The sequence below is a fragment of the Melopsittacus undulatus genome, chromosome 12 (assembly GCF_012275295.1).
Source record: "Melopsittacus undulatus isolate bMelUnd1 chromosome 12, bMelUnd1.mat.Z, whole genome shotgun sequence".
NCBI lineage: Eukaryota > Metazoa > Chordata > Aves > Psittaciformes > Psittaculidae > Melopsittacus > Melopsittacus undulatus.
This window is the reverse complement of record NC_047538.1, coordinates 19,983,971-20,010,652: the sequence shown is the minus strand read 5'-3', so window position 1 is coordinate 20,010,652 and position 26,682 is coordinate 19,983,971. Positions and strand designations below refer to the sequence as shown.

Sequence of the window (26,682 nt, the reverse complement as noted above, 5' to 3'; positions counted from 1 at the left end):
TTCAGCACACTGGCAATAATTCAAAGGGCTACAGGAAGAAGAGATGGGGGCAGATAATTTACATCTTGGTTGGGTCTTTTTTGTTAGGTTGGGTTTGGGGATTTTTCTTACTGGAGGGGGGAGGATGTTGGGGGTTTTTTGTCTGTTTTTCTTGTCATCACTTTTGTCTTTCTGCAACATCCTGACAGCTTTTTTTAGGTGTTAGGACTATGAAGTGGAAGTCTTCTGTTTTAGAGAAGTACATCATAGTGCTTCTATTAACATAATGCTGAAGAAACAATATAGTTGGTATTAACATTGGGAAAAGTTAACTCAGTTGTATGTTTTTCTAAGACAATTCAGATAAGATCGTATAAAAGAGATCATTATTTTGAACAGCTTAATCCTTATGACTATGAAACTATTGGAATTGTGCTGAAAGTGATACAAAATGCTGATGAGAAGAACACCAGTATCCAGCTGAATCAGGTATGTCAAGATATTTCCTTGCTATTACCTTGCTAATGGCATGTACATTCTGTTTTCTCTATTTATTAGCATAGTTCTCATTCAGAAATAGCATTCAAGAAATAGTCATCTCTAGTTGTTTCTCAGCAATGGCTCATAGCAGGGATGAAAACTATCAGTATGTACTAACTCTGCCCAAACCCCCAAATACCTCCAGTATTTAAGCATGTTTCCGGGGGGGGGGGGGGGGGGGTTGACAGATAGAAATACAGTAATCTTGTGTCTTTTTTGCCTTTTCCTTGTTTTTTCCTTACTTTTTTTCTTCCTTCCTCCCTAGGCCTTGAGTCTCCTCAAACATCTGGAATCTTATAAAAGAATTTCCTCACCTGTAGACCTAGAACACCAGTATGTTTTAGAACACATGATTCCCTTATCTCCAGCTGCTCAAACCAGACTGCCCTTTCATCTGATATTCTTTAGAACTGCACAATGCTTCTGGAACATTATAGGTAAGTTCAGTATTTTTTGTGGCTAGATAGATGTATAATTCCCTTTCTCTGCTATTTGTGAACTTCAGAGTTCTACCATATATATTTTATATTCACTGTATTCTTTACTAATGCAGCTTTCATCCCAACTACTTCTGAAAGCACTTGTGCTCCTAAATTGCTACGGGTAAGATAACTGGCTTTGAGTGGAGCTAAAACAATGTATACAGTGGAGAATTCTGTCATCAAATACTTTCTTACAACCTTTCAATGACTAAAGTAACATGTGTACCCCCCCTTCCCAAGGCACTGAGGATAATTAGGACTATATTCTTTCCCAATGGAAGTCTAAATCTAACAATAAACTGAAAGTGCTTAATTTCGTAGATAAAGCAGCCAACTGGACTGTGACACTATCATACATGTGTGATACTATCACACATCTTTTTCCTTTCAGCTGCAGAGCTCAGTGAGGAATCCTTCCCAACACTTCTGCTGATTTCCAAACTAATGAAGGTAAAGTAGCATCCTGAAAGAATTTATTTCAAAATCATTCTTCCCTCCCTCCCCCCAAAAAATATCTTCTTTCTTTTCCATTATTTTGGCCTCACTATAGAACTTTTGGCAACTCTTCATCTACTTCAATGTTTTTCTAGGTTTCACTGGATACCTTACACATGTCTGCAGCTCAACATGTCTTTGAAAAGAAACTGAAACCAAAAATATATGAAATGAGAAACACTGGATATACATCCATTGTTAGCAAGGAAACAGCTAAAACCTTGCAGACCATCCAGTCATATCTGCTGTCCATAGTTAACCCAGAATGGGCTGTAGCTATTGCTCACAAGATGGCACAAGAATTTCCAACAGGTGAGGTGCATGCGATGACTTGAGGGGTGAAGTAATGGGAGCCAGAGGATAGGTTTGAAGCCTGTGACCGAACTTTTGTTCAGTGTTGGATGAAACCTTGGGAAGTCTGAGAATAAAAATGCATTTGTCTCCTACATCCAATTTTGAACAGCTATTCTATAAAGCAGCATCACTCTTAAATCCTTTTCTTACTCTTTTTAAGCTGTGTTGTGTTGCTAAAAGTTTCTGCATGTTCCTACCACCTTCAGACAAGTTTTCCAGCAAATATTTCAGCCAAATTTAAACTAGCTTTTCTGTTAACTTATTCCAAATAGTTAATATTTTTTTTTGCTCTTTAAGCACAAGATCTTTCCTAGTATTTTAAATAGCATCTAATTATTTTTAGTTCTTTGAAATAAAACAGATATACTGTATACTGTAGAAAGGATTAATGAAAACTTACATTGTTTACTTCCTTCCCCCCTTTCTTTTTATCTTTAAAAAAGGTCCTGACCATATTCAAGCACTGAAATTCTGTCTCCATCTAACTGAGAAATGGCTAAAGAACACTACAGCTAAGTTAATGGTAAACTGCTTGCAAGACTGTTGTAGTATAGTTGGGTACTTACGTTAGTGGCTTGGATAATGGTGTGTAAATTGTACCATAACCAACCCTCTCTCCCATAACATTCTCCTTTCACAACCTAGCAAAAATTAGGCTTACAGTTCCTGAAGGCTGGACAAATAATAGAGGGTTTTAAGGATGAATAATATGTTCTTTCTCCTGTTGGGTACATTTTTATTGCTGCAGGAGAATGAGTTGGAATCTGTTCCAGCTGTTAGATCAATGGCATTATTGACTTTTGCTTTGAGTTCCAAAATTCTTTAGCTATTTGTAGTAGTACATATAAAGAAAGTCTGCTTTGGCCTGACTCTCTGGCTCATTTTTACACAGTTGATAGGGAAAGGTGAATAAGAATCTCAGCCTTGCTTATAAATATCAAACTTGCTATGGGGTTGTTGAGACACAATGAAAACTAAATAGTTCTTTGACTCTTAGTTACATCTTTGAGTAGAATTCTGCCAAATTAAACTAATTCTAGCAGCCAAGATTTGATATTAAATCTTTTTCCTTTTACATCTTACCTCAGAATGTCTTAATTTTACATACTGGTGCATGTGGTACTTATCTTAACTGGCTTTTTCCTGCTAGAGCAGGGGGACCAATACTGTCTATTCACAAAAAAAATACCTGTAGGTAGAGGTATGGGGACATATCTGAAGAACAGATCTTGCTACTCAGCTCACTGTTTTAGATTATAAAAAGATGAATTTTCTAGTGCTTTGGAGTAAAAGGAGGTTTTTTATATAAAACTGTGGTGTTTTGCTAAAGGATGACTCTCGTGAAAAAGTGGAAGTCCTACAAAAAAAATTACGTATGCAGTATAAGCGATCAGCAACAGAAAATATTCTAATAACACATCACCTGAACACTGCAGAGCATTTAAAGTCTGTTGGGAAGCCAGCAAACCTTATCACTTTACTGTATGAACACCACAGTATAGACCAAAGAATCCAAAATCCAGCTGGCAGAGATTATCCAGGTAAGTGTCCATGATCAAGCTTCCAAGGAACAAAATGAAGCTCTTCAAAAAATGCTAAGCAAACTTAATACTAGTTTGTAAATATATTGTCTCTCCCTATTTATGTAGATATCCATATGGCAGCTAAGGAGATAGCTGAAATTAATGATTTGGACATGAACAAAATATGGGATAAACTGCTGGATAAATGGCTGTGTCCAAGTATACTGCCCTCAGAAGTAAGTCAGTGCAGGAGGTTTGGGTTTGCAGAAAAGTGACCAATTACATAGAATATGTATATATTAATCTTTTGTTCAAAAGACTCATGAATCTATTCAAGATGCACCTGAGTTCAGACTAGTAACAACATCAGTACTTTTCTAACACTGTTCCACACCACTGTGTCTACTGAGAAGGATTTGAAAGACTTTCCCTTCTCCCTGTATAGAGATTAAAATCTTATCTTTGGTGCTACAGTAAGGCTGTGTAGCCAGAGTAAAGGAGGTGTAAATATATCAGCATCAACAAACATTGATTTTTAGAATTGGAAAGAGAATGAATCCTCTCCTGTTGCTAACAGAATTAGCTATTGTCTCTGCAGCATACAGCTGGGTGAGAAAGGGCAGGGAGAAGGTCTCTGTTTCAGAATACCAGCAAGCAGGCTGGGAAATGATGTTGACTGCCAACAAATAAAGAAAGGACTGATAAAACCAGTATTCCTTTCCTTGGCTGCATTAGCAGGGGAGCCCAGCTTTTAAGACAGGGCTTAAGCAACAATATGACCTATTTATTTATCCAAACAAATTAGAAAATTCTCACAACTACATTTTCATGTCTTTCTAAAGAAAACTCAAGAAATCCTTGGAGATGCACAGGAAGATGAAGAACTCCGAAGGTATGTGTGTTGTCTTACATGTAATTTTATTATTAACTGGCAAGTTTAACTGTATCTGGCTTTTTAAAGAAACCTGACACTGTGATTCAGAACTCACTGTTGTGGTTGTAGTTCTACTTTCTGGTGACATCAGTTTTGAATCATCAAATACTTACGCAATGAAGCACCATTCACAGTAACTTACAGGCATAAGTAAGTGATTAAGAGTAGCTCTTAGGAGGTTTTTTCCTCATTTTCTATATCCCTGCAATCTCTTGTCCCTAATCTCTTTTTTACATATGTTCTGAATTATTTATATTTGAATGAATATTGATACATTTATTTTAGTTGTGATGCTACACTTGTATTAAAACCAAATGCATTCTTGCAGAGTTATCTACCTACTTCAGTCTCGCCCAATGGATTACAGTTCAAGACTGCTTTTTGCAATTACAACATCTGCTACATCTGTAAGTTCCTAATTTCCTATTTTAGCTTGCTACTTCTGAAATTTTTGCCTCTCATTAAGATCAAGTGTTGTCTGCTTAACTGCACAGATTTCAACCTAACACCTCTGTATCTGTGTTTTAGATAGTTTATGTATCTGTATGAGCTGTTATTTTTCTCCCCATCTTTGGGGTAGAACTGAGGTGTTCACTGAATTTTGTTACTGGCTGTCAAGAGCACCCCTTGAACTCCGATTTTCTAAGTTTATTGCTGATAATATCTGAAAATAACTTCATTAAATGTTCTTCTAGAATGTGCTTAAGCTGGTGTGATACCTTGGCTAAATTTGGATGGAATTAAAGCAGAGCGGTAAAATTGTTTTAGCAGAACCTTAACCTTCAGTCTTTCACACTTAATAAATGTATTTGTGATACTATATGTCATTGATACTTTACTTGTCTATATTAATAGTCTTAAATCTAGAAAATGACCTTGTTTAGCAGCAATCTTTCAACTTAACAAATAGTCTGATTAGTATAAAAGTTAAATGTGAACCAAGCTGTTATTTAGCATGATTTCCACTAAATGAATCAAAACCATCTTAGAAAGGATCATAATAAACATGTAGTAAACACGTATAACCCTCTTTCTAGTTCTTCAATTGTTGTGACTTTTCACTGTGGTTTTTTCTTCCCCTCTCAGCCAATTGGTGATTGTCAGCTTACATTTGCTCACAGGAGCAGAGCACTTAAGTGTCTGCTCTACTTGGCAGATACCAACACTGTGGAATCACTCTTCAAGAAAACCATTGAGAAAGTAAAGTAAGAAGAATTTTCCTTAAGGTGGTCCTTAATAATGATGGTTTTGTTGGTCTTTAACAGCCCTTGGAAAAAAAAACAACATGATATTTGGAGAATTCTTTTTTACTAATCTGTTTTTTGAGCTTTTAAACTGTATTTCTGAAGGGCAGAATTAGAACTTTTAACTTCACTGTGATGTAATCAAGTGCATCCCAGTCCTAATTTGTAAACCTGGAAGTAATATGACATTTAGGTGGAAAATGTCTTGCTCCATTTTGCACAGATTGCAGTGACTTCTCTGGTGACTGAAGCATTTTCTCCCACCCACATATGTCATAGTCATATAAATCAGAACTGGTCATCTTACAAAGACAATATTCCTCTGCCAAAATAAGGAACCAAAACCCCAACAGCAAAATGTTGTTATTTTGAAAATATCTGTAGTATTAACTTAGAAACTTCATGCTAGGTATTTTCTATGCTGGTAATCTGGAATTAGGCCTTTTTCATGGAAATTGATCATTTCAGAGTTCATCACACCACATAGCTGTGTAAGAGATTCTGTAAACAAGCAGTCACTGTGCATGGATGACATTTGAGTTGCAAGAGTTACCGTAACTGGTTTACCTTTAGAGCTGATACAAGCCATCCATTCTCCAGGTGAATGAGGTTTGCCTCAGCAATTACCAGAAAGTCTTTTATGTCGTTAAAATCTCCCTCATAAGCACAAATACAGAATGCATTAGTTTTCCTTTCTTCTTTTTAAGCAACAGAACACTTCCCAATATTATCCTGAGCCTGATTATGTAAATGATAGTATAATAACCTCTGTAACAATCATTAACTCCTGGTGTGTGTGTGGGGGGGGGACTTTTTTAACAGGTATTTTCTAAAATGCTTCATTTACCTGGCAGAGTTTGAAATCTTGAATATTCCATATACTTTTGAATCATTTCATAACAGTCCTAAGGAAGGAATGATAAAAGGGCTATGGAAGAATCACAGCCACGAACCCACGGTATGATTTTCAAATCCTTTGTGATTGGTTGTTTGTGACATGTGTGACATGTTCACCTTTCTCCATAGCACCTGCATTTCTGAACATGTTGTTCCAGTGCACTCTGTCCATTCATACTCATGATGTACTACTCACAATTATATTTAAAAATACCAGTGAGTATGTACTCTCCCAAATACTCTCCTTTTTCAGAGTCACATAAAAGACCCCAACCTTTGATGTTGTAGAGATTTGCTGATCATGAACGTATGTTAAAATGCAGTGTGTCCTTGCTCTCCTTTAGGCTGTCAGATTGGTGGCAGAACTTAGTCTAGAATATAAAGTATACGATACCCAACTGTGGAATGGCCTACTACAGAAACTCCAGGGTTTCAATATGGTAAGGAACTTTTAAGCATGAAGTTCTGCAGCAAGGTGAGAAAAAGGTTTTTTATCTACTGATTTCTAAAGAATGGGAAAATAGATACACTACAAACATACCCTGAACAATTACTGATAATTTACATGGTTACTTTGGGCTCTTGGATACTGAATGGATGAAGCTTTGAGGAATGTGTGTTAGCAGTACTGCTTGAGAATTTTTATCTTAAATTGTTCTGGTTTGTTGAGGTTTTTTCAAAAGCCTTTCAGATGGCAAGAGCAAGTCCTATGATAACTGACATATTTATTAATATTATTATAAATTTGCAACATCTGCATATTTTGTGTGCAAAGATATACACAAACTGTGTGTTTATGTATGTACACACACACAAAAATATCATCCCTGCTAAATAGTAATCCTGTTTTTTGTTACTCAGAAGCTTAATTACCTCTCATTGTTAAACTTTATGTAACATTGCTACAGCCTAAGGAGGCAACAGATGTATCTGGCAACGTGTGTCTATCAGGAGCAGGTATTGAAGCCAGTTGTAATCTAATGAGATTCAGCTACTAATAGCAAGGAAGGTGGGATCATAAATTTTCAGCACCAGTTGTATTAAGACTAACAGAAGTCTTGGGTATTTACCAAGACAACGTATGCTGCTACTGCTTGTGATAAGTTACTGAACTATAAACCACATTTCCATATGCATCAGTTAGTCTCCCAAAGGAACTTTTAAGTTTTCAATCTGCAAACAAGTACTATGCAATTCTGTAGATTATCACCAAATCTTCAAAAGCACTGTAGGATTTTATAATGAAGTTGGGGTTTGTTTTCTTTTTTTTAAGATTCAATATTTAAGAAGAGTTTTGATAACAATTACTGGGATTCATTTATTATGGGAGGTAAGTTTTTCTTCACTTAACAGGAATTTAGCATCCTGTGTGCATACGAATGGCAGCATCTGTGCCATGAAATGTTATGCATGAAAAGATTCTTTGTGAATTATTATTTTTATGACAATGCAATATGCAGATGAGCATTGTTATTAATCACTGAAATCGCATGTTTTGCATTTGTGATTCCTTCAGTAAACGCTGACCTGGATGGTTCTGTAGTGTTGCCATCAGTCACAACATGGCTAAATCTCAGACTATGAGAATAATTCATCCAGGATAGAAAAGAAAATTGACTGGCTTCTTCTAACCACAGTGGGTCAGGATGTCTGTGTTTAGCTGTACACTTAGTTACAACTGTATTTGGCTCCTACCTTAATACCTTGTTGTCAACAGATTCCCAACTTCAGCCGAGCTTGGCGAAGTGTGGTTCTGTCACCGTTTCTCACAGGTAGGGTTGATGTTGGCTACCAGATTTATGCAGTAACTTGGATATATATGTATGTATACATACACGCACTTTATCATGTCTCCTTTATTTCTTAGCTTCATGTCCACTGAGTCCTAAACAGTTAGAAGAATGTTGTGAGTGTTTTGTGATTCTGCTCAAGTAAGTAAATAGTAAAGCCCACATTTGTAGTAATTTGAGTGGGAATGCCCATTTAATTTCTCATCCAACAGTCTCCCTGGAACATGCAAAGCTGCTCTGAAAACCAGGGAACCTTAGTCATGAATAAGAATGTTTTGCCTCCTGTGGGGGAAGCACAGGATTAGGGCACATACCTATACAGAAATTCAGTGCCTTGGTTGGTCAAACTGTGCTGGGAACTGCTCTCTGAACTGGGACTCGGAACCAGCAGCATAGGCTGCTGAAAACTAATTTGCTCCATAAGGGACAGTTCCTGTCCTGACATTTTTAAAGGACTCATACTCTACCCTAAAAGTCCACTTAATTCCTAAAACACTAACATGGAGTGCATGAGAGAGAATTAATTTTCCTACAAAGACATGAAAAAATCTAATAGCTGCACATCTATAAATGCAATAAACCTATGGTATGAATGTGCCAAAACACTGTACATAAATCAGTTCTGCATTGCCTTTACTATTTAAAAACCAAAACACAATAAATCATCATCTTGTTCACCACAATGCACTGACTTGCTCAAGAGAAGCACAAGAGCCCAACTTGAGCTGAAAGGTTAGACAGGAAACACTGGAAAAGGATCCAGCTGAAGAACATACCTACACCACTGTGCATATTACATACCTACAAAAGCACTACTCTGGGCAGTTGGCCAGCACTTGCCCTCAAAACAGGGCTTTGGCTGTGTGAAAGAGGAGGAGAGAAAGAGATAGAAAATTGTCATGCATTTGTATTGCATGGAACTTCAACTCCCATAGCTTGGCTGTATGAAAAGATGAATTAAAATTCTATTGTCCTATCTGCCTTAAAAATCACATACATGTATATGTTGAGAACTTTTTATGTATTATTCCTAATCTTCTTGTGAAGATGTCCTGTTCTAGCTGACTTGGATGTCATTGGAATAGCTAAACAATATGCACAGCTGGACCTTCCAGCCTTTGCTTTGGGGTGCCTGTTGCTGATCCCTCAGTCTGAGAAGCGAGAACAGCAAATTCAGGTAAATAATAAGTTTTGTGTTTTGTCTGTGCAAGGGAATGTGTTTAAGTGTGTCATGTTCAAGAGAGACTGTAAAAGATGGTAACATATAATTCCAACTTGTTTAAATACATCACTGCTGACAGCTGCTCAGCATTTCCCATCCACAAAGGCTGTTCCTCTGAGTCTGCCCTTCTAAAAGGGATCATGTGAACACTTCCTTTTCTTAAAGCAGAAGCAGCAGCTTCAAATCATCCTCAGCAGCCGTGTCATATGACTCTGCCCTTTGTGAATCGGAGGACATTTTGTGGGATCCCACCCATAAAACTCATGTAAAAACACCAACAAAACCCAAGCCTTAGGCCATTTAACTGCCTGAGCAGTGTGGAGTTGATGACAATGTATGTAACTGCTAAGGAGCTACCAGGTGGGTAGTTTCATAACAGATTGTAGGAAAAGTACTGACTTCTACTACAGAAAAGTGCTGAGTTGGAAGCCTCTTAGACTTGTAATGCATATCAAGCATCTTTCTTAAGTTCTGATGTAAACCTTTTGCCTTAAAGCCATTTCCTCACTATTCATGTGTCTTGAGTTTCCTCTCTCCTCATTTGTTTCCTTTAATTTATGTTCTGCTTATTGTTCTCCCAGGTGAAGGCCATTCCTATTAGTTGTCAGGAGCAAACTGGCACTACTAAAAGCATCTCAAATTCACAGATTTCCAGTCATTAAAGTTAAACTCAGACAGATTTTCCCAAATTACAGCACTAGCGCAAGACATTTGGTCTGCTGACAGCGAGTCAAAAACCCAAAATCATCTATAATAGCTACAGCAAAATACCCTGCGAGAGTTAAAAGCTATGAGTATTATCTCTTGGTCAGAGAGCACAGAACCTGGTTTACTGATTTCATGTTTGTATCTAGAAATTCAAAATATTGATCCTGAATAAATCAAATACTTGCTTTGAAGGAAGAGTTTCTACTTTAATCACTCAGATTAATAACGTTTTGTAACTTCCTTTTACAAGGGCTTCTTATCGACATGTAATGCAGAAACTGTGCTGCAACAAATAGATGAGCACATGAACACTGGAGAAGTAGTAGCCTTTGCTTCTCAGGTAAATAAAGTAAATGTTATTTACTTCGCTTGCCTTCTTTGACTTTGGGGCTTTTTGTTAGACAAGAAGATAAAGGTACTCAGAACCTTTTTTCCCTCTCTGCCCTGATCTTGCCAAGCATTAGTTGACATACTGCCCACTTGTAAAACAGAGCAACTTTAGCAGGGATTTTTGCATTTTTATTAATGTTGTGCAACTGAAAAAATCCTTGTATACACACAGTGTTACAGGCTGCTCTGTTTGTGAGCCAGCGTTGTTTGCAGCACTATGACTGTATTTTTCTAAATAGAATTTTAAGCTAAAAGGCCAAAAAGCTTATAAAACTGCACTCTGTTGCTTTGTCTTGGGCTGCCTTCCTAAGGGCAAGTTTCTTAATTTGTAAAATCTGCCAATTTCAGCACTAAAACATAAAGCTTAAAATAAAACAATAATCTCTCTGGGAGTCCAGAAAGAAAACTTTGAGCTCTTTTCATTCAACAGTAAAATTGTTCTGTTTAAAATACTAATGCTTTTTCGTTACTAAATCTCCAACCTACAGATCAGATCTTTGGTTTTGGACAGCATCATAAATGAGAAGCTGTATGAAAAATTCTTGAAAACTAAGTATTTTCCACTGTTGAAGCAACAACTGATGAGTACTCACAGACTGAAAGAACTGGTGGATTACTTTGTAAAGAAGAACTGGTAAGTTAATAAAAGGTGAAACAGGTGATGCATTATTGATAGTAACAGAAGCTTAATTTCTCTTTTAGTTTAGTTCAGTTTATGTCATTGAGATTCTCTAGTACTTAAGTCTTGAAGAATTTCTGTAGTACTAAGTTAAATGAATAAAACAAGAATCACACCTCACTCCTTTGCATACTTAGGCCAGAGTTTTACAGTGTCATTCAAGGCAAGGTAACATTTTGTAGAGCCTAGACTGGCAACCAGATCAAATGCAGTTAAAACAGCATAAATAACCTGACTGAAAAAGCAAGCACTTTTGAATCACTTGACCATACCTTCAGATGATCTCAGCCTGGTGGTGTCAAGAGTCACAGCTTCAGCAATACAAGCACTGAAAAAAATAAACTGCCTGTACTCCAGCCTTAAGAATTTGTGGTTTTCAAGAGCTAGAACTACCTCTTACCTTCCACTTATATGAAACAAAGGAGCTTGCTGCTGAGCCTGCTGCAGGGCTGTTCCCAATCAGGAATCCATCAGTGGTGACTCACAGCACTTGGGTATTGAACACAGCTGCAGCCTTTCACTTCACACCTCAAGTACTCAGTATTGTGAGTTACCAGCTATCCTGCAGTCAGAATGGGATGGGAACCAATAAATAGTTGTTTAAACTCTAGTATATACTGATTTTATTAGCAGTCACAGGTTAAATGCTAGGCTTGTCATGGCTTGTATCCCTCTACTGGGAAATGACAGGAGCTATCTGACTGCAAAAATGTGGGGTCATACCTTATTGTTCCACTTCAGTGTATATAGTCTGAATTCTTGGCCCTTAAGGGTGTTTTGAGTTGATGAAGTTGATAAACTTCTGCCTCTTACAGCATTGATGATGCTACAGCCCTAATTCAAGAATATCAAGAGAAATGTGGAAACCCCACTCTGGCAGATATACCATCATCCGACCTTCTGAAGGTAAAACAAGCCAATTCTGTACCTCACATAGTACTTTGTCCTTTTGTTTTTCTAAACTAAGAATTTCACTCACCTTTTAGCAAAAATACTTTTACAAAAATAATTAATTTTTGTAAAATATATTGTATATAATAAAATATCCCTTTATTAATTAAAATATTTCATTTTTACTTGGACCAAATCTGCCACAGGTTTTAGATGCTCTCCCCTTTTCCTAAGCCCTATTAATACTGTTTTTTTCACCTTCCAGATGTATTTGAATGGACCAGAGAAGTCTGTACTTGAACTGTCATTGATAAGGTCTTGATTTACCCTTTTCTCCCTCTGCTGGCAATAGGAGGGCCATGCATTGAGAATGCTCCTGCAGTCAAGTGAACATTCATCTATAACCTCTATGCTCTTACATCAAAAGCTACCCTGAGCTTTACACGTTTAACTGTTCAAGGCTGTTTCTTCTCCATCCTCTTTCTGTTGAAACAGTTTAGATTTACAGTAAGATTTCTCGTTTCTATTCAAGAATAATGTTCATATTCTGCACTTTCATTTTAGGGAGGATTAGTTTATTTCCTTCTGTATTTCTCCATGTTTAAGTCTGCTATCAGCATCTCTAAGACTACATTCACACAAACATAACATAATGATAAACTGTTTCTAAAACTGTAAATGGTGTACTTGATGTAAAATATACTTTGTAGTCTAGTTGTAATTATAGCTACAGTGAGCACAAATAAACTGACTTCTTGTATCCATTTTGTCCTTATGGTATTCCATAAGCCTTTTTTAATTATGGCATTGTTCCAGTCAGTCACTAACCTTCCTTGAGTAATGTGTGCCAAGGTTTTCCTTTCAACTCTGTTCTTTCTGTATGTCTGCAGCAGGACACAGCAATAGCCACGTGTTTCACTGCATGAAGTAGCAGTTAGCCAGAGGCTCCCCAAGATACTAGGCTGAAACACTGGTCTCTAAGGTAAAGCAGATTTATTTTGAATAGAAGTTATTTAGTCAGCTTATTACAGAGTAAGGGTTCTAGCTGATCCTTTAAACTATGGTTTTCCATAGAACTTAACTCAAAACTTTGTGACAAATACTGCACAGCTTCTTGCACGTATACCACACTGGAAAGAGCCATAATACAAAGGCCAACAACTGCAAAGTAAATAGTCCAGCACTTAATGTTCTTCTGCAGAAGACAAAAGTTAATGTTCTGGTTTTATTGGAAGGTTAGCAAAATGGGATCCAATTATATATATACAGAATATACTTTTAAGTTCCCTGCAGGCATGAGAAAGGAAAGCCCAACACTCTAGTTGTCTTGAACAACCCATGTCTTAGTCTCCCATCATAGCACAAGTGTCATATGGAATTACATATCCAAAAGCTCTGCACATGGAGCAAAGCATGTATAGCTGTAGTGTCAGACATGAACCATAAATAAAGGAAAGCCTCTCTTCATCATTTATAGATTTAATGAGACCATCATTCATTAAAGCATAGGGGTATTTGAAACTGCTTTGATTATAAAAAGACTAAACTTTCTGCAGTGAAATTACTACTGTAGGTTATGAGTTAACTGCAATAGTTTCGGAATCTGTAAATCCATTTTATTGGGAATGTTAGGTTGAGAAAATTAAGTATCAACTGGATTCTGAAGCAAACATCACATGGCCCCAGAGCCCCCCAGTCTTTTTGTTCAAGCCTTTTACAATTAAATATCCTTCAGAAGTCACCAGAGCACAGGGCATTTGGAAAGCACTTGCAACTGGTGCAGTATTTTTCCCCAACACCAGTTCATAAAGCTTAGTTTTTCTACGAAGTGGAGTTTATTACAACATAAAGGAACAGTTATTTAAACAGTTACTTTAATGGAATATTTTACAAATCAATTCATAGAGAGAAAAGCAAACACAATGATGTTTTAAAGTTATTACCAAGAAGCTACATTGTTTAAGCTGTTAGTGAGTAAGGGCAGGACTGTAAACTAGCAATCAAGTATTGGAACTTGCAGTCCAGAATGAGATGGTAAAAATACCAGACAAGCCAAAGCATGTTTAAGATTTTTTGTACTCAATTCTTTCTACTTTCACATCATCTCCAATTAGTTGATAGACATACGTAACTACCGTGGAAGCTTGGATATCCATCAGCACAAATGAAGGAATGATGTTGCTGGAAAGAGAGGGAAAAATTCATATTAATTGTGAGTATACAATCACCTCAGCAGTGTTTCACTGCTCCTATCAACCCTTCCTCTCCCAAGCACTTAGAATGTCAACATTAATCTTCATAATGAGATTTGCAGTTATCCCCACAGATCATTTCCATATTTCACTTACTTCTCTAAGGCATGATAGGCTCCTGTAGCTGATCCCGGGTTGATATAGAACTTGTTTTCATGTTCAAATGCCTCAAATTTGTGTGTATGTCCTGAAATTAGGATGTCCACATCAAACTGCCTTTGTAGCAGTGCCAGGCTGGCCATGTCACCCCAAGGAATAACCTGATGGCCATGAATCAGCCCAATTTTGAACTGTCCGACAGTTACAACTTTCTGTTCAGGATAATTCAGGTTCTAAAAAAGAAACCAACCACAGATTAGATGTACAGATTTATGCTTTAAAAACAATTCTATGCAACACAAAGGAGAGAGGGGGGAAAGATTAGATTCGTATCACAGAATCCCAGACGGGTTTGGGTTGGAAGGGACCTTAATGCTCACCCAGTTTCAACCCCCTGCCAGGGGCGGGGACACTTTCTACTAGATCAGACTGCTTCAGGCCCCAGCTTCTATGGGCAGCCTGTGCCAGTGCTTATGAAAACAGTCAATGTAACTGACCCTACTGCTACAAAGCTGCTTTTATGAACACTGGAGAATGTGGCAGGATGCAAGGAACTTCAAAGGCCTGACAGCAGCACGTCCTGCTGCACTACCCAAACCTCAGTTTGCCCACTTTTATTTGAATTACAAATAACCCTCGATGTAGATGTACAAAGCCAACGTTATTATCAAGAGAGGACACTACCTCATCAAAGTCCCCTCTGACAACATGAACGTCCCCAGCCAGAGTCTTGAGGTAGTCATAAGTGTCCTTGGTGCAGAGGTTTCCCGTGCAGAGGATGTGTTGGATCTTCCCTGGAACCAGCAGCTTTTTGAACTTGGCTGGGAGGCTGTTGCATCGATGTGGAATGTGAAGATCTCCCAGCACTAACACCAACTTAGGTATCACAACAGGAAAGAAAGGTTGTTACAAGGTGCTTATTAAGACAAGAACCACAGGCAAACAGAAAGCTTTGCAATGTGTTCTTCAGTTTTCTAACTTGGCATAAGTCTGAAACTGTGATGGAATATTGCTGTATTGAGGGAAAATGGGGCCCTTACTACCATAGGACATTACCCAGAGGGGCCTTACCAAAACAGCCTACAGCATCTCCATTTATTTGGTTGCTGAAAGCCATTGCAAGGTGTAAAACAGACACATTACTACTTGATGTATTTTACATAAATTTAGGAACTACCATAAGCTATCTGTAGCACATGTTCTCAAGCACAGACCTGGCTAGACTGTGGCCAATTGCCCTTAAAACTCAAACCCAATTTCTAATTAATTGTTTTCTTAACCAAAGAAAAAAAAGGCAAATAAAAAGCACTGAAAGTTTGCAACATGTGTTAATAGCTGATCAGAACACAAAGCTTGTTCAGAGCCCTTATTGAGGAACCACTGAACAACAGAGTAAGTCTAACAGATTAAAGAACAATAAACAAAATAAACCAGGGCACTGCAGATAAAATAAGGCAGACTATTACACATAGTGCACACAGTGCTGCTGTTACAGGTTCTAGGTACTCATAGTTGCAGTACAACAGCTGCAAGGAGAATACCAATTTAATGGGGCTTCGAAATTAAGGATTCAGCTGAAGTAGGGCTATAGTTTAACAGCACAGGCTTTAAATGTGCAAATAAAGAATTAATGCAAGCAACAGCAATAAATTAATTATGCAAAAAGGGCATGGAAAGCTCTATAAAGCATGGGATGTGACACCACTATGCTGCAAAAACACTGGATCTACAGAATCATCCCTGTTAATTTGATGAATAGCTCCATAATAAAAAGTTTATCTTCCAACCGTAACACTTTGTTAGTAACAGTACCTAAAATGACAGCTGTCAAATGCGCTTGTAAAAGACGCAGCACATACATATATATATAAGAAGTAGTAACTATGCTAATAAATTATTTTTAATATTTATTTTTGATATTTTTAGGCCATGCAGCTGTCTTCATGCTTACAGGCATCAAAAAAAAGGCAAAACTTTGGTGGGTTTTGGTTTTATTGGGGTATTTCCATGCCATCATCAAAACCACGCATCTTCAGAGAACAGATGGATTAAAGTACTGGTAAAACAATACAAGAGGTTTTGAATCCATGAGCTGCCAATTTAAAACTAACCCAGGAGAGGGGAAAAAAAAAAGACATTTTTGATGGTCTTTCAAGAGTTGCCAGTGAAAAATACTCCTCCTAGCATCAGCCTAGAGCTGGTATAGTTGAATGCAAGTAGAAAATGTGTAATAAGTGATTTTGATTATTGAAGTAGCAATAAACAGATTCTCTTACTAATGCTTAAGCGACTAGGACATGCAATGCCAGTTATGTATTTAATGTTTAATAGAATTACCCTGCCACTCAAATCGCACAACCCCACTGCAGTCAGCAGCATGTGTGCGTTCAATGAAGGCCGTTTCCTTTGCTGACAAAGCAGCCGATCCCATATTCTCCCCCAAATCATATTTGAGCACCTGTTAATTACAGAAAAGCTTGGCAACCTACAGTAACAAAACCTGATAAAAGTACTGAAGTGTGTTTAATAGTCACAGCAGCATGAAGCAGTGGCAAAGAACGTTATGCCAGCTGGCTTTTACTAGGCATTTTGGTGCAATCCTGAGCATGGTTTGCACAGCAGCCCCTAATTCACGTGTCCCATCTGACATCCGTATCATCTAGTAACACTAACAAGCCCTTACCACCAGTGTTAGCAACAGCCAAGAGGAGTAAACTTACTCTGTGCCCAGCCTTATTGGAATGGAGAAGTTGATTGCAGACAGGGGGGGAAATGAAAAACAGGGTGAACCATGATCAATGTTAAACCAAAAGAAAGCAACAGAAAAGAAAATACAGCCGAATGAACAGGCAAATAATAATTAATGAATTGCTGATGTTATGAAAGAAGCGTTAAAAATAATTAAATTAAATTAAATTAAATTAAAACTCAGCTCCTGCGCGCAGCTCCCGACCGCCACAGCCCCTCCGCACGGCCCCTCCTCAGCGCTCCCCGCCCGCCCTCCATCTACCTCAGCTCGGCACGGGGGGGGGGACTTGGGGCGGCCACGGATAGCAAGCATTCCCCGACAGCGCGTTCCCCACATCCCTCCCCACCGCCCCCCGGAGGAAGCGAACCCAGGGAGCTCCGGCTCCACGGGGCGAGGAAGCCCCCGGAGCCGGGGCCCGCTGCGGCCCCGCCGCTCACCATCCTGCCCGGCGCCGCGCTCCTCACAGCGCCCGCTGCGCCTGCTCCCGGAAGCCAGGCCGGCGCCAAGCACCCGCTACGGCGCCTCCGAAGGGCCAAACTCAGGCCAAAACGCGTTTCTCCGCAGCCGCCTTCCGGCTACATCCGGGTCTCTGAGGCACGCCCCGCAGCCGTCGTGTGAGGGAAGGGGCGGCCATGAAGTGTGTCATTGTTGGGGCGCACCTCAGAGGTACCGGGGGGCGGCGAGCTCCGGTCTGAGGGTTCATGTGGGACAAACGGGCTCCCCAGAGCGGGGCTGCCTCAGGGGAATGCTGCAAAGCGGGCTTCGAGGTGTTTGTGCTGTAAAGAGTAACGTTTTCCACCCTGCCATTGGTTTTGATTGAAATGCATAAACCGTTTGTGATGTTTCCTCTTCACTTAGTCTGGAGAAGATGCAGTCTAACTTTGGGTTTGCACATTGCGTTGTTTTCTTTTCCTGCCAGTGTTCGGAAGAGCGATTCACGCCATAGCACGTATTAGCGATGAGTTCTGGTTTGACCCCTTAGAGAAAGGTGTAAGTGGATTTGATTTATTGTCGTTTTAAAGTCTCTCTTGGAAGCGCCACATTTACCTTGTTGGATAATGCAGTGGTTCCCGCAGGTACCCTCCTATCTGAGCCCCTCCACTTTCAAGATGGACAAATGCCATATTATCTGTAATGGTAATTATGCAGATTGCATCATGGAAGAGCCGTTCCCACTCTGCCCCTACTGTTCCATTCTTTGTTCCCTGAGCTTGTCCAGGACATCTGGATTAATACCATGGGTCAAAAGGTTTATGTGCTGTACCCCATCAGAAGCTGCCTCTAAACAACATGTTTTGCACCAGGATGACTCAACAGGAAGGGTGCATCCATTAATGTGCCTTTGATTAATCAAACGCCATTTCCAGCATTATTAGGGGTTTTCTCTAGGGGTTTCTTAGTTAAAAGTGATTTTGACTTGCTGGGAGGGTGGAAAGTGGAAATAATTCCCTTTTATACCTGAAGGGGGTTTGGGGTGCTATTGGTGTCTTTGCTCATTTGTATGAGTTGTTTGGGTAGGCGTAGAGGAAGATTGTTCTAGAATAAACTCCAGATGCTTCATACAGAGCTCCAAGTGTTCTGGTAACTCACCAAAGGTCAGGGCCACTTAAATGTCCATAGACTGGATTCCTCTGCCTGTATTATACCAGTAATGATACTGGTGATAAGTTTGAACTATGACTCTATCCATAATGCATCTGTATTTGAGTATGAGATTTAAAAGCTTGGTGGTTCCTGTATGGTACTGAAACACTGAGGGTTTTTTTTGTTAAAGTTACAATATAAATAGTTTTGAGTTAATAAATATTAATTAATAAATTATTTTACTTCCATTTTCAGCTTGCCTTGAGATCAGTGAATTCTTCAAGGTCAGCATATGCATACGTGTTCTTCTCGTCTATGTTTTTCCAACACTACTGCTGGGCAGCTGTGCCTCAGCCACATCAGAAGGACAAGCAGTTATCCCCCCCATGTAAATTGATAATCAAGGTACATTTGAATGGATTTTTTCAATGCACAGCTTTGTAAGCAGCAAATTGGCCCAATTTCCAAATGAAGTTATAGAGGGAGGCTCCTAGAGGTATGTGGGTGGCTCTGAACTCAAACACTTCTGAGCAGCTCTGCAAAAGGGGGTTAGTAGTTAATTATGTTTGGAAGTTGTACCTCCTCAGCTGTGCCCTGTGGTTCCCAAAGTCTGAGGCAGCTTTATCTCAGCATAAAGTAATACCACATTTCTGCCTCTCAGTGGTTCTCCTTCACAACCAATATGAGCCAGGAGAGATTTGACCAGTTCTCTAGCAAACAGCTCTATTGGCCATGTATTGGAATAGTGGGTGAGGATGGCAAGGGTTAGTATCTGCTTACAAAGCAGTTTGGGGAAGCTATAAATGCAGGAACTTGATATAAAACAAAAGTAGGAGAAATATTGCTTAGTGAATAACCTCTGCACTAATTTGTTTGTTTTCTTTACAGTCAGTTCTTCCTGTATTTAGATGTGTAAATGTGCTGGAAAGGAATGTAGAGAAATGCAGCATTTATACAAATATTAATGATCATCACATAACTTTTCAGCTCCTCTGCAAACATGGTAGGTTACACATCTTCACAGGAGCAGCACCAGTTTAAAACAGCAGGGCAGCACAATATTGAGTGTAATTAGGAGCTGAATGTTCTTGATGGAACATTATGCCAAACACTTCCAGCCTCTTCACATCCTTATTTATACCTATTATCTGCATTACCTTATTAAAATGAAGTTAAAATAGGCTTTATCAGACAGACAGTCTTCAGCTCAGTAGTTAGTGCATGCTGTATATTAATTGCCAGCCAACTGCCTACAACATTTAGAATGAGGCTGAAGTAAACCCTTAAAAACACATTATGGAAAGGGAGGGAAGTCCTGGTTTGGTATAGGATTTACTGGGTCTTTCCCCTTCTAACACAGTTATTTAGCACAGCAACAGGTCTGACATCCTCAGTCCAGCAGAACACCAGGTGTACTTTGTAAAACTTATAAAGAACCATCATCTATCAACACAGCTTGCTGATGTGATAGCTTGTGATACCACTGTGTGATAGGCAGTGGTATATATCATTAAAAAGCCAGCTCATGTCACTAATAATGAGAGAATACATTGAATTAGGGAAGGATCATTAAGCTCTCTTAGCTCATGCTTATCTAGAAATACACAGAGATCTGATTCTGTCACCATTTATATTGTACCAGTTAAACACTGAAGCCTTTCCCCACTCCCTGCATTTGTTGCACTTGTTGCTCTTCACTTGCATCTTGTGAATTCTTAAGAATACATCAGATCCTTGCAGGGCATAACTAATAGGATGAAGGAAGTCTCCCATGGCAGGTTAATGCAGTTTTCTATTTGTTAGCGAGTTATTTCCACACAGCTAGAGTAAGTGTAGTTACTTTCTCTTACTGAGATCTCCTAAAAGGACAGTTAATACTGAATAAACCAGTTAAAGTGACAGACCAGCACTGATTTTGTTCATATCCTTTATACTCAGGTGTTGTAAAAACATACAACCTAACGTTTCAAGAATGTGATCCGCTGCAGGCTGTTTTTGCAAAGCACATGTGTCCCAACGTACTTAAATTCCACTCCAGGTAATGAATATGAGAATGTTCTTTTTCTGGAACACAGAATCTTACAGGCAATGATACTGGTGCCATAGTCATTGACAGACTCAAAGTCTGACTGGGCCCAGTCAAAAATGGCAAAGTCCTAAATCCTGTATCTTAGTGCTTGATTTTTCATATCGCAGCTTAAGAAATTGAGCTCATTCTGCCATTAATCCCACTTGGTCTAACCTTGAGAAGCATGTAATGTGTGCTTTGAATTCATACCTTTAAGATACTTCCACCTATGACAGCTAAAGCAGAGCTGGAATGTTATAGGTAAAGAAACCAGTGGTAAAAGTACAATTTCTTCAGTGCAACAAGGCAAAGTTCTTGTCACTGCAGGAAAAGGCATAGAACAGTATGACTGTACTTCTCCTTACAGCATTTCTGTCACTGTCAGTGCTCCTGACAGTGTTTTCTTGTCACAAGAATCAGCCATTAAAAGTGTATAAAGATCTCTATGTATAGATAGTATGTATTGTCATTATAAAAAGATTATGTAACTATAAAAAACTAAGCTTTTAATAAAGAGTTAATACTGGGGGTTGCTCAAAATGGAAGGGTATCAGATGCATATATATATGTAAGACTGCTCTGGCAGCATACACAGACATCAAAGAAATCTGCTTTTGTAATGACTGGCTGTATTTTTAGATGTCTTCTGTACCTATTGCCACATAAATAAATGAAAAAGATGCACACACAGGAGGGGATGCACATTTTAAAGGCACTTTTGCAACCAGTACTGCCCAGGAACTGTTTTAGTTTCTCGTGTGAGTAACAAACACTGGCTGGGAATCTGTGGCAGGTATTTTAACACTGACTGACACTTTACAGGCTGCTGGCTGATATCATGGTTCACTTCCCCACCAGTCAAGAAGAAGTAACTCTATCAGTTACACCAATGAAAGTTTGTTTCAAGAGTTACACCGAGGAGGACGCTGGTAAGAAAATTCAAAGTATGAAACAATATTGGGACTTTAAAACAGGTAACTAAAAGAGTAATAACCAGAGAGTGCGTTTTATGGCTGAATGAGATTTGTGAGAGAGGGAACATACACAGGGAGATTCCAAGTCCTGCGCTTTGGTTTTAATATATTTGAAGAAAGTACATTTTTTAACACCATGTCCTGGTATCAGTAGCAGATATCAGACTGAACAGCCAATTGAAGTAAATGATGTCACTTGCCATAGGCTTGAGCAGAGTAATTACTGTGCTGCAGGAACAGAAGCATGGCAGCAGACAGGAAAAAGGAGATCCTTTTATGTTTTGAAAAAGGACTATTTAAATCTGAATACCACAATTACAGAACTGATTTCCTTACAGACTGTATTTTAGTAGAAGGGCAATACAGTGTGTTAGCTGGCCTAACAGTGCAGTGCTGCATGCTGCCCTTCTCAGATCTCCAGCTGAGATGAGAACAATCTAAATTCATGGGGTGTGACTCAAGCTAATTTTAAAGATGTAATTGTGTTTCTGAAGTACAGGTTCTTGTATATCATATAATAAAGGGATGCTTCTCATACTTGCTTATGACCAAAGCTTGAGGATAATGACCTAGAAAAAGATGACTGCCTAGAGCAGAGGTGGGGCTGTGCTGGGAACAGGCTAAAGCAGTGGAGAGCAAGAAGGATTAAATAGTGGAAGATGACTGGAGTTTAAATAGAGAAGAAATTACTGAAAAGATATTGAAGAGATTACAGTTTGAATGACAAACTTGGTTAGTTTAGAAACATACACTTACAAGAGTATTGTAAGAAAAGGTGAAAAAAGAGTAGTTAAAAATGTAACGAGACACCAAAACCCCAAACAAGGAAGGAGAAAAAGGAGGCATTACAAGCAGTATTGCTGTTGTGTAGCATGTAATGCAATACACTGCCTGCAGCACATGTTCTGTATGAAACAAACCATGTCCTTTGAACACATCATCTGGTGCTGGCTTGGGTTTTCCCACATCCAGGTTTAATTTTCACATACACACATCACACCTCCTGCCCAGACTTGTTCTCACCTGCACATGGTAGGTTCTGCCTTGCAGAAGCTGCTGAATGTGTTACAGTTCCTCCCTCTTACTTTCTTTTCATGCACCTAATAACAACTAGGGCCTGACCTAATGATAAGAAGCAACAATTGGCACCTGAAACCGAGGAGCCCGTTTCCTGTTGCCACTTAGTAACAGGAAAAGATTATAACTTAAAACAAAGAACCTAAATCCACCTTCATTGTCCTCTGATGATTGTCAGCAATTATAATTAACCTGTTAAAGTCAGTGGCATTTTGATCTTCCCATCTATGCAGCAATAAGGAGCTGGTAATATTTGTGATGAATGCCTGTAGACAAAGCAGATTTGTGATAGCAGCAGCAGGTATTGGGTTAGATCACACTGGAACATCAAACAGGTTGTGTTAAAAGCCATTTAAATCTACATAATATAAGTAAACTGAAGATTTTAATTATGAAAGAAACTGAGATGAACTAAACATTTATTACTGTTAGTCACTAAAAATACAATTACTTGCTCAAACAATGCTGGTGTAACAACCTCAGGGTTATAATCAGAGTTTGTTGGGGTCAAACTTGCCTCCTTTCTTGTTACTTTAAACAGATTTGTCAAAGACAATGCTTACCGAAATACAACTGAATCCAGATGAATTTGACTACTTCCAGATTGGAGTTGATTCTGAAGTGACATTTTGCCTTAAAGAATTAAGGGTAAAGTAAGAACTTGTTTTGAAAGTAGAACTTTTCCCATTAATTTGCTTGACTTGACCAGGACAATGCAGGATGGCCCTGGACGGGCTCCATCAGGCCTCCTGACCAGCAGCACTATTGCATCAGCTGGTCAAGGATTAGCTTTAAAACCAGCATCTTTCAGACAATGGGGAGTCCCTCACAGTAGCCTTTGAAAGGCAGCAGAAACAGTTTTACCACTGACTGACCTGGAGAAGCATCGTGGCCACAGAAGTTCTCCATGTACAAGCTTCTTTGACAAAGCCCCAAGCAGGGATGGCAGGAAATGTGTTCTAGAAGCAGTTGACTTTTACCTTTTCTTGCCAGTAAACAACATCTGGGATAAACTTAGATTCTAATGTTAAGCTTCTGGTTTTAATGGTGCTTAACCACCCACCCCTTCTTCCCAGGGACTCCTGGTGTTTTCAGAAGCCACCAGTGTGCCTGTCTCCATCCATTTTGACATCTCTGGAAAGTACGTTTGGGAACACACCTGACAAACTGCAGCAGTTACACCTCTACACTCAGGTTTTGTTACTCTGTATTTAACTGGAACAATAAACCAGAAAAAGCTCTATTTCTAATCTGTGATACAGGGTTAAATAGCCTGTTATTATGCAGAAGGCACTTAACATAGGCACAGCATTACTAAGCTGCCCGTGCTGACTAATGATCACCTATACAGAAGTCACCTGCATGCTTCAGGCACTCAGACTGATCGCAGAATCAGACTGGTTTGTGTTGGAAGGGACCTTAAAGCTCATCCAGTTCCAGCCCTCTGCCACTACACCAGGTTGCTCCAAGTCCCATCCAACCTCATTAAAATATACACTGGAGTATTCTACACTGAGAAAATTCATTACAGTAGAAAAAGAAACATTCAGATAAATTGAGAACTTGCCCCTACTTCCATAGACGAAGATTCACACAGCTGTTATTGCTGTATTTGCTAACAGTGTGGGTAGGAAAATACCCACATCAAGGCAGAAGTATGCTAACGCAGACAATGGTTTTATTTAATAGTCTAAAGAAACAGTTTTCTGTTTAAAATACAAATTTAACTGTTGCATATTTAAAACTATAATTTGACTCAGTACTATATAGTATTTACAACATTTACTCATTGGTGCATTTTAATCTGCCTCAGGAAGCCATCTCATATCTTTCAGCAGCAAATACATCACATTTTCAGCTTTTCAGAGGCACATTTTAATCTTTATGTGTAGAATTGCACAAGCTGTTTTCTCCCACAACATGTGTCATTACACACACTGGTTTATGCCTCTGAATATCTGTGTTTAGACCAGTTGCTTTCAGCATTGAAGACCTGGTGCTGGAAGCCAGCTTTATCTTGGCTACCTTGTCTGACATTGACAAGAAGACTTCCCAGCAGCAACCACCTGGCTTTACACCACAGCAGGAAAGGTACCAGTGGGCTTCAAGGGTGGGAGAGGGAGGAGGGAAAATTGAAGTTTAAGTGTTCCAGCAATAATACAGTACAAGAGAGCAGGCTCTGCACTGGCTTCTGCTTTCTTTTATCTCCACGGGGTTATTGCAGTAGGAGGGGAAGGGAAGGTGCTTGTTGAGAATCCATTCTAAAGCCATAATGATTTCACTATCAGAGAATAGACATTCTAATGGAAACACATAAAAGCCGGTTACTGACCTGACCTACTCTCTCCAATCCAGCCCAGGGACACGTACAGGGAAAGCTGAAAAAGCCTCCATGGATAAAGACAGCAGCAAGCAGGCAAATGCTTCCAAAAAGCCACAGAGGAGTGAAAACACCCCGAGCACAGAGCCAGCAAAACCTGGGAGTCCTTTGGTAAAGCAGAGAAAAGTCATTCCTGGAGCCACAGAGGGAGATGCAACAGGGGTAGGAGGAACAACCACAGCCCATGCAGGGCTGGCAGCAGGGGCAGCAGAGGCTCACTATGACAAGGTGAGGAGACAGCCAGTTGTATTTAGGGTGGAACACCTCAGCTGGTGTTTAGGTACACGTAGCCTGGGGGTTACTACATGGAACTACATTCAATTCTGCCTGTGGCCTTTCAATGGAAGCATCTCCCACAGCAGCAGAGCTGACAGAAACCGCCACCACCACATTTAATACTGGGAATACTCACAGGTGACAGGTCTGGTTTATATGGAACTGCTGTAGACTAGTAAAGATCTTGAAGTAGAAAAAGCTTCAGAAATAATTAACCCCAAATTCACAGTTTCTGACTTATATAATTACTGTATTTTCAGTTTCATTCCCTGTTTTTTGGAGCAGTTTCCTGTAAGGAGAAGGATGCCACCAGTCACTCCTTCCATAGCCTAGCGACAGCTAGCGACACTGAAGAGGATTTTGGCAATGTGCAGAGCTCCCCAATCCTCTAGTGCCATGAAGCATCTGAACCTAAAGAGTACTGGGGTTTGCCATGAAAGATACAAGATGGGGTAATGGTGGAGCTGTTCCTGGTTTTACAGTTTAGCTGCTGTTCTGCAAGTTAGAGCTTGATGGAAGCTGTGTTCTAAGCTGGTGCAGTGAACTTCAGGAATACATGTTCAGAGTCTGGGAAGTGGAAATCCCACTCAGACAATGCCTTTTTGCAAGACAAGGACTCAACTTGGCACCAGCTAATTTGTCAGTTCAGGTTAAGAGTTCCCCCTCGCTATTCACATTCACCACCAGCACAGTCACTCTGAACCGTTACCTGTTGTCCCAGTGTAAGTTCAGGTCACAGCTGCCCAGTCTGGGGTTCATTACGTGTTGTGCAAGAACAGCTTCGGCTGTTCATTGCCCCAGTGCCACCTGAGGCCAGTTGAGCTGCTGGTGTAAAGTTGAGTGCTGGAAAAATGAACCCATCCACCCACTCCAGCACAGCCGGACACACTACTGCTGAGGAGCAACCACTCCTTTTCCAGGCCTGGTGTAGAACTGGCATTTCCCTGAGTAACCAACATCAGAGGAATGCATTTGAACAAATAAAGGTGATGTTCCAGAGGTTTCTGTGTTTCAGACTCCCATTATTCTTTTCCCACGCCAGCCTCATCCACCACAACTCGGTGGCAGTGTTCCCAAAGTCACACTGGGATAAAA

General features: G+C 39.5%; 3 protein-coding genes across 7 annotated transcripts in view; 2 read left to right on the top strand and 1 right to left on the bottom strand.

Moving 5' to 3' along the window:
- Nucleotides 1–12,888, top strand: part of KNTC1 (kinetochore associated 1) — a 36,431-nt gene extending 23,543 nt beyond the window's left edge. Inside the window, exons 45-64 of the mRNA XM_005145153.3 lie at nucleotides 379–468; nucleotides 785–956; nucleotides 1,393–1,451; nucleotides 1,592–1,808; nucleotides 2,294–2,373; nucleotides 3,181–3,391; nucleotides 3,500–3,609; nucleotides 4,216–4,265; nucleotides 4,636–4,714; nucleotides 5,394–5,512; nucleotides 6,374–6,509; nucleotides 6,793–6,888; nucleotides 7,722–7,778; nucleotides 8,166–8,220; nucleotides 8,316–8,379; nucleotides 9,286–9,415; nucleotides 10,419–10,508; nucleotides 11,047–11,192; nucleotides 12,053–12,143; nucleotides 12,394–12,888. Coding sequence (XP_005145210.2) covers nucleotides 379–468; nucleotides 785–956; nucleotides 1,393–1,451; nucleotides 1,592–1,808; nucleotides 2,294–2,373; nucleotides 3,181–3,391; nucleotides 3,500–3,609; nucleotides 4,216–4,265; nucleotides 4,636–4,714; nucleotides 5,394–5,512; nucleotides 6,374–6,509; nucleotides 6,793–6,888; nucleotides 7,722–7,778; nucleotides 8,166–8,220; nucleotides 8,316–8,379; nucleotides 9,286–9,415; nucleotides 10,419–10,508; nucleotides 11,047–11,192; nucleotides 12,053–12,143; nucleotides 12,394–12,450 — 2,109 coding nt within the window. The 3' untranslated portion in view covers nucleotides 12,451–12,888. The remainder of the gene's footprint in view (nucleotides 1–378; nucleotides 469–784; nucleotides 957–1,392; nucleotides 1,452–1,591; nucleotides 1,809–2,293; nucleotides 2,374–3,180; nucleotides 3,392–3,499; nucleotides 3,610–4,215; nucleotides 4,266–4,635; nucleotides 4,715–5,393; nucleotides 5,513–6,373; nucleotides 6,510–6,792; nucleotides 6,889–7,721; nucleotides 7,779–8,165; nucleotides 8,221–8,315; nucleotides 8,380–9,285; nucleotides 9,416–10,418; nucleotides 10,509–11,046; nucleotides 11,193–12,052; nucleotides 12,144–12,393) is intronic.
- A 707-nt stretch (nucleotides 12,889–13,595) lies between these two features.
- Nucleotides 13,596–17,789, bottom strand: VPS29 (VPS29 retromer complex component). Of its 2 annotated transcripts, XM_034068555.1 has the most exons (5): nucleotides 17,666–17,789; nucleotides 17,200–17,211; nucleotides 15,164–15,355; nucleotides 14,477–14,712; nucleotides 13,596–14,309 (listed from the first exon to the last, which is right to left on the bottom strand). In XM_034068555.1, exons 1-5 carry the CDS (start codon nucleotides 17,666–17,668, stop codon nucleotides 14,192–14,194), a joined length of 561 nt encoding a protein of 186 aa, XP_033924446.1. In that variant the 5' UTR covers nucleotides 17,669–17,789; the 3' UTR covers nucleotides 13,596–14,191. The 2 variants fall into 2 exon arrangements, with proteins under 2 accessions (XP_033924446.1, XP_033924447.1); XM_034068556.1 differs by lacking the exon at nucleotides 17,200–17,211 and having other exon boundaries at nucleotides 17,666–17,746.
- A 54-nt stretch (nucleotides 17,790–17,843) lies between these two features.
- On the top strand, nucleotides 17,844–26,586 carry RAD9B (RAD9 checkpoint clamp component B). Of its 4 annotated transcripts, none has more exons than XR_004080056.2 (11): nucleotides 17,844–17,894; nucleotides 18,148–18,218; nucleotides 19,068–19,217; nucleotides 19,701–19,815; nucleotides 20,751–20,850; nucleotides 21,703–21,809; nucleotides 23,473–23,584; nucleotides 24,008–24,072; nucleotides 24,900–25,022; nucleotides 25,287–25,539; nucleotides 25,848–25,941. XR_004080056.2 is itself a non-coding variant. In XM_005145200.3 (11 exons), the coding sequence occupies exons 1-11, from the start codon at nucleotides 17,861–17,863 to the stop codon at nucleotides 25,977–25,979; spliced, it is 1,257 nt and encodes a 418-aa protein (XP_005145257.2). In that variant the 5' UTR covers nucleotides 17,844–17,860; the 3' UTR covers nucleotides 25,980–26,586. The 4 variants fall into 4 exon arrangements, 3 of the variants coding, with proteins under 3 accessions (XP_005145257.2, XP_030901394.2, XP_030901395.2); XM_005145200.3 differs by having other exon boundaries at nucleotides 23,473–23,579; nucleotides 25,848–26,586; XM_031045534.2 differs by having other exon boundaries at nucleotides 23,473–23,579; nucleotides 25,287–25,989.
- The last annotated feature ends 96 nt before the right edge of the window (nucleotides 26,587–26,682 follow it).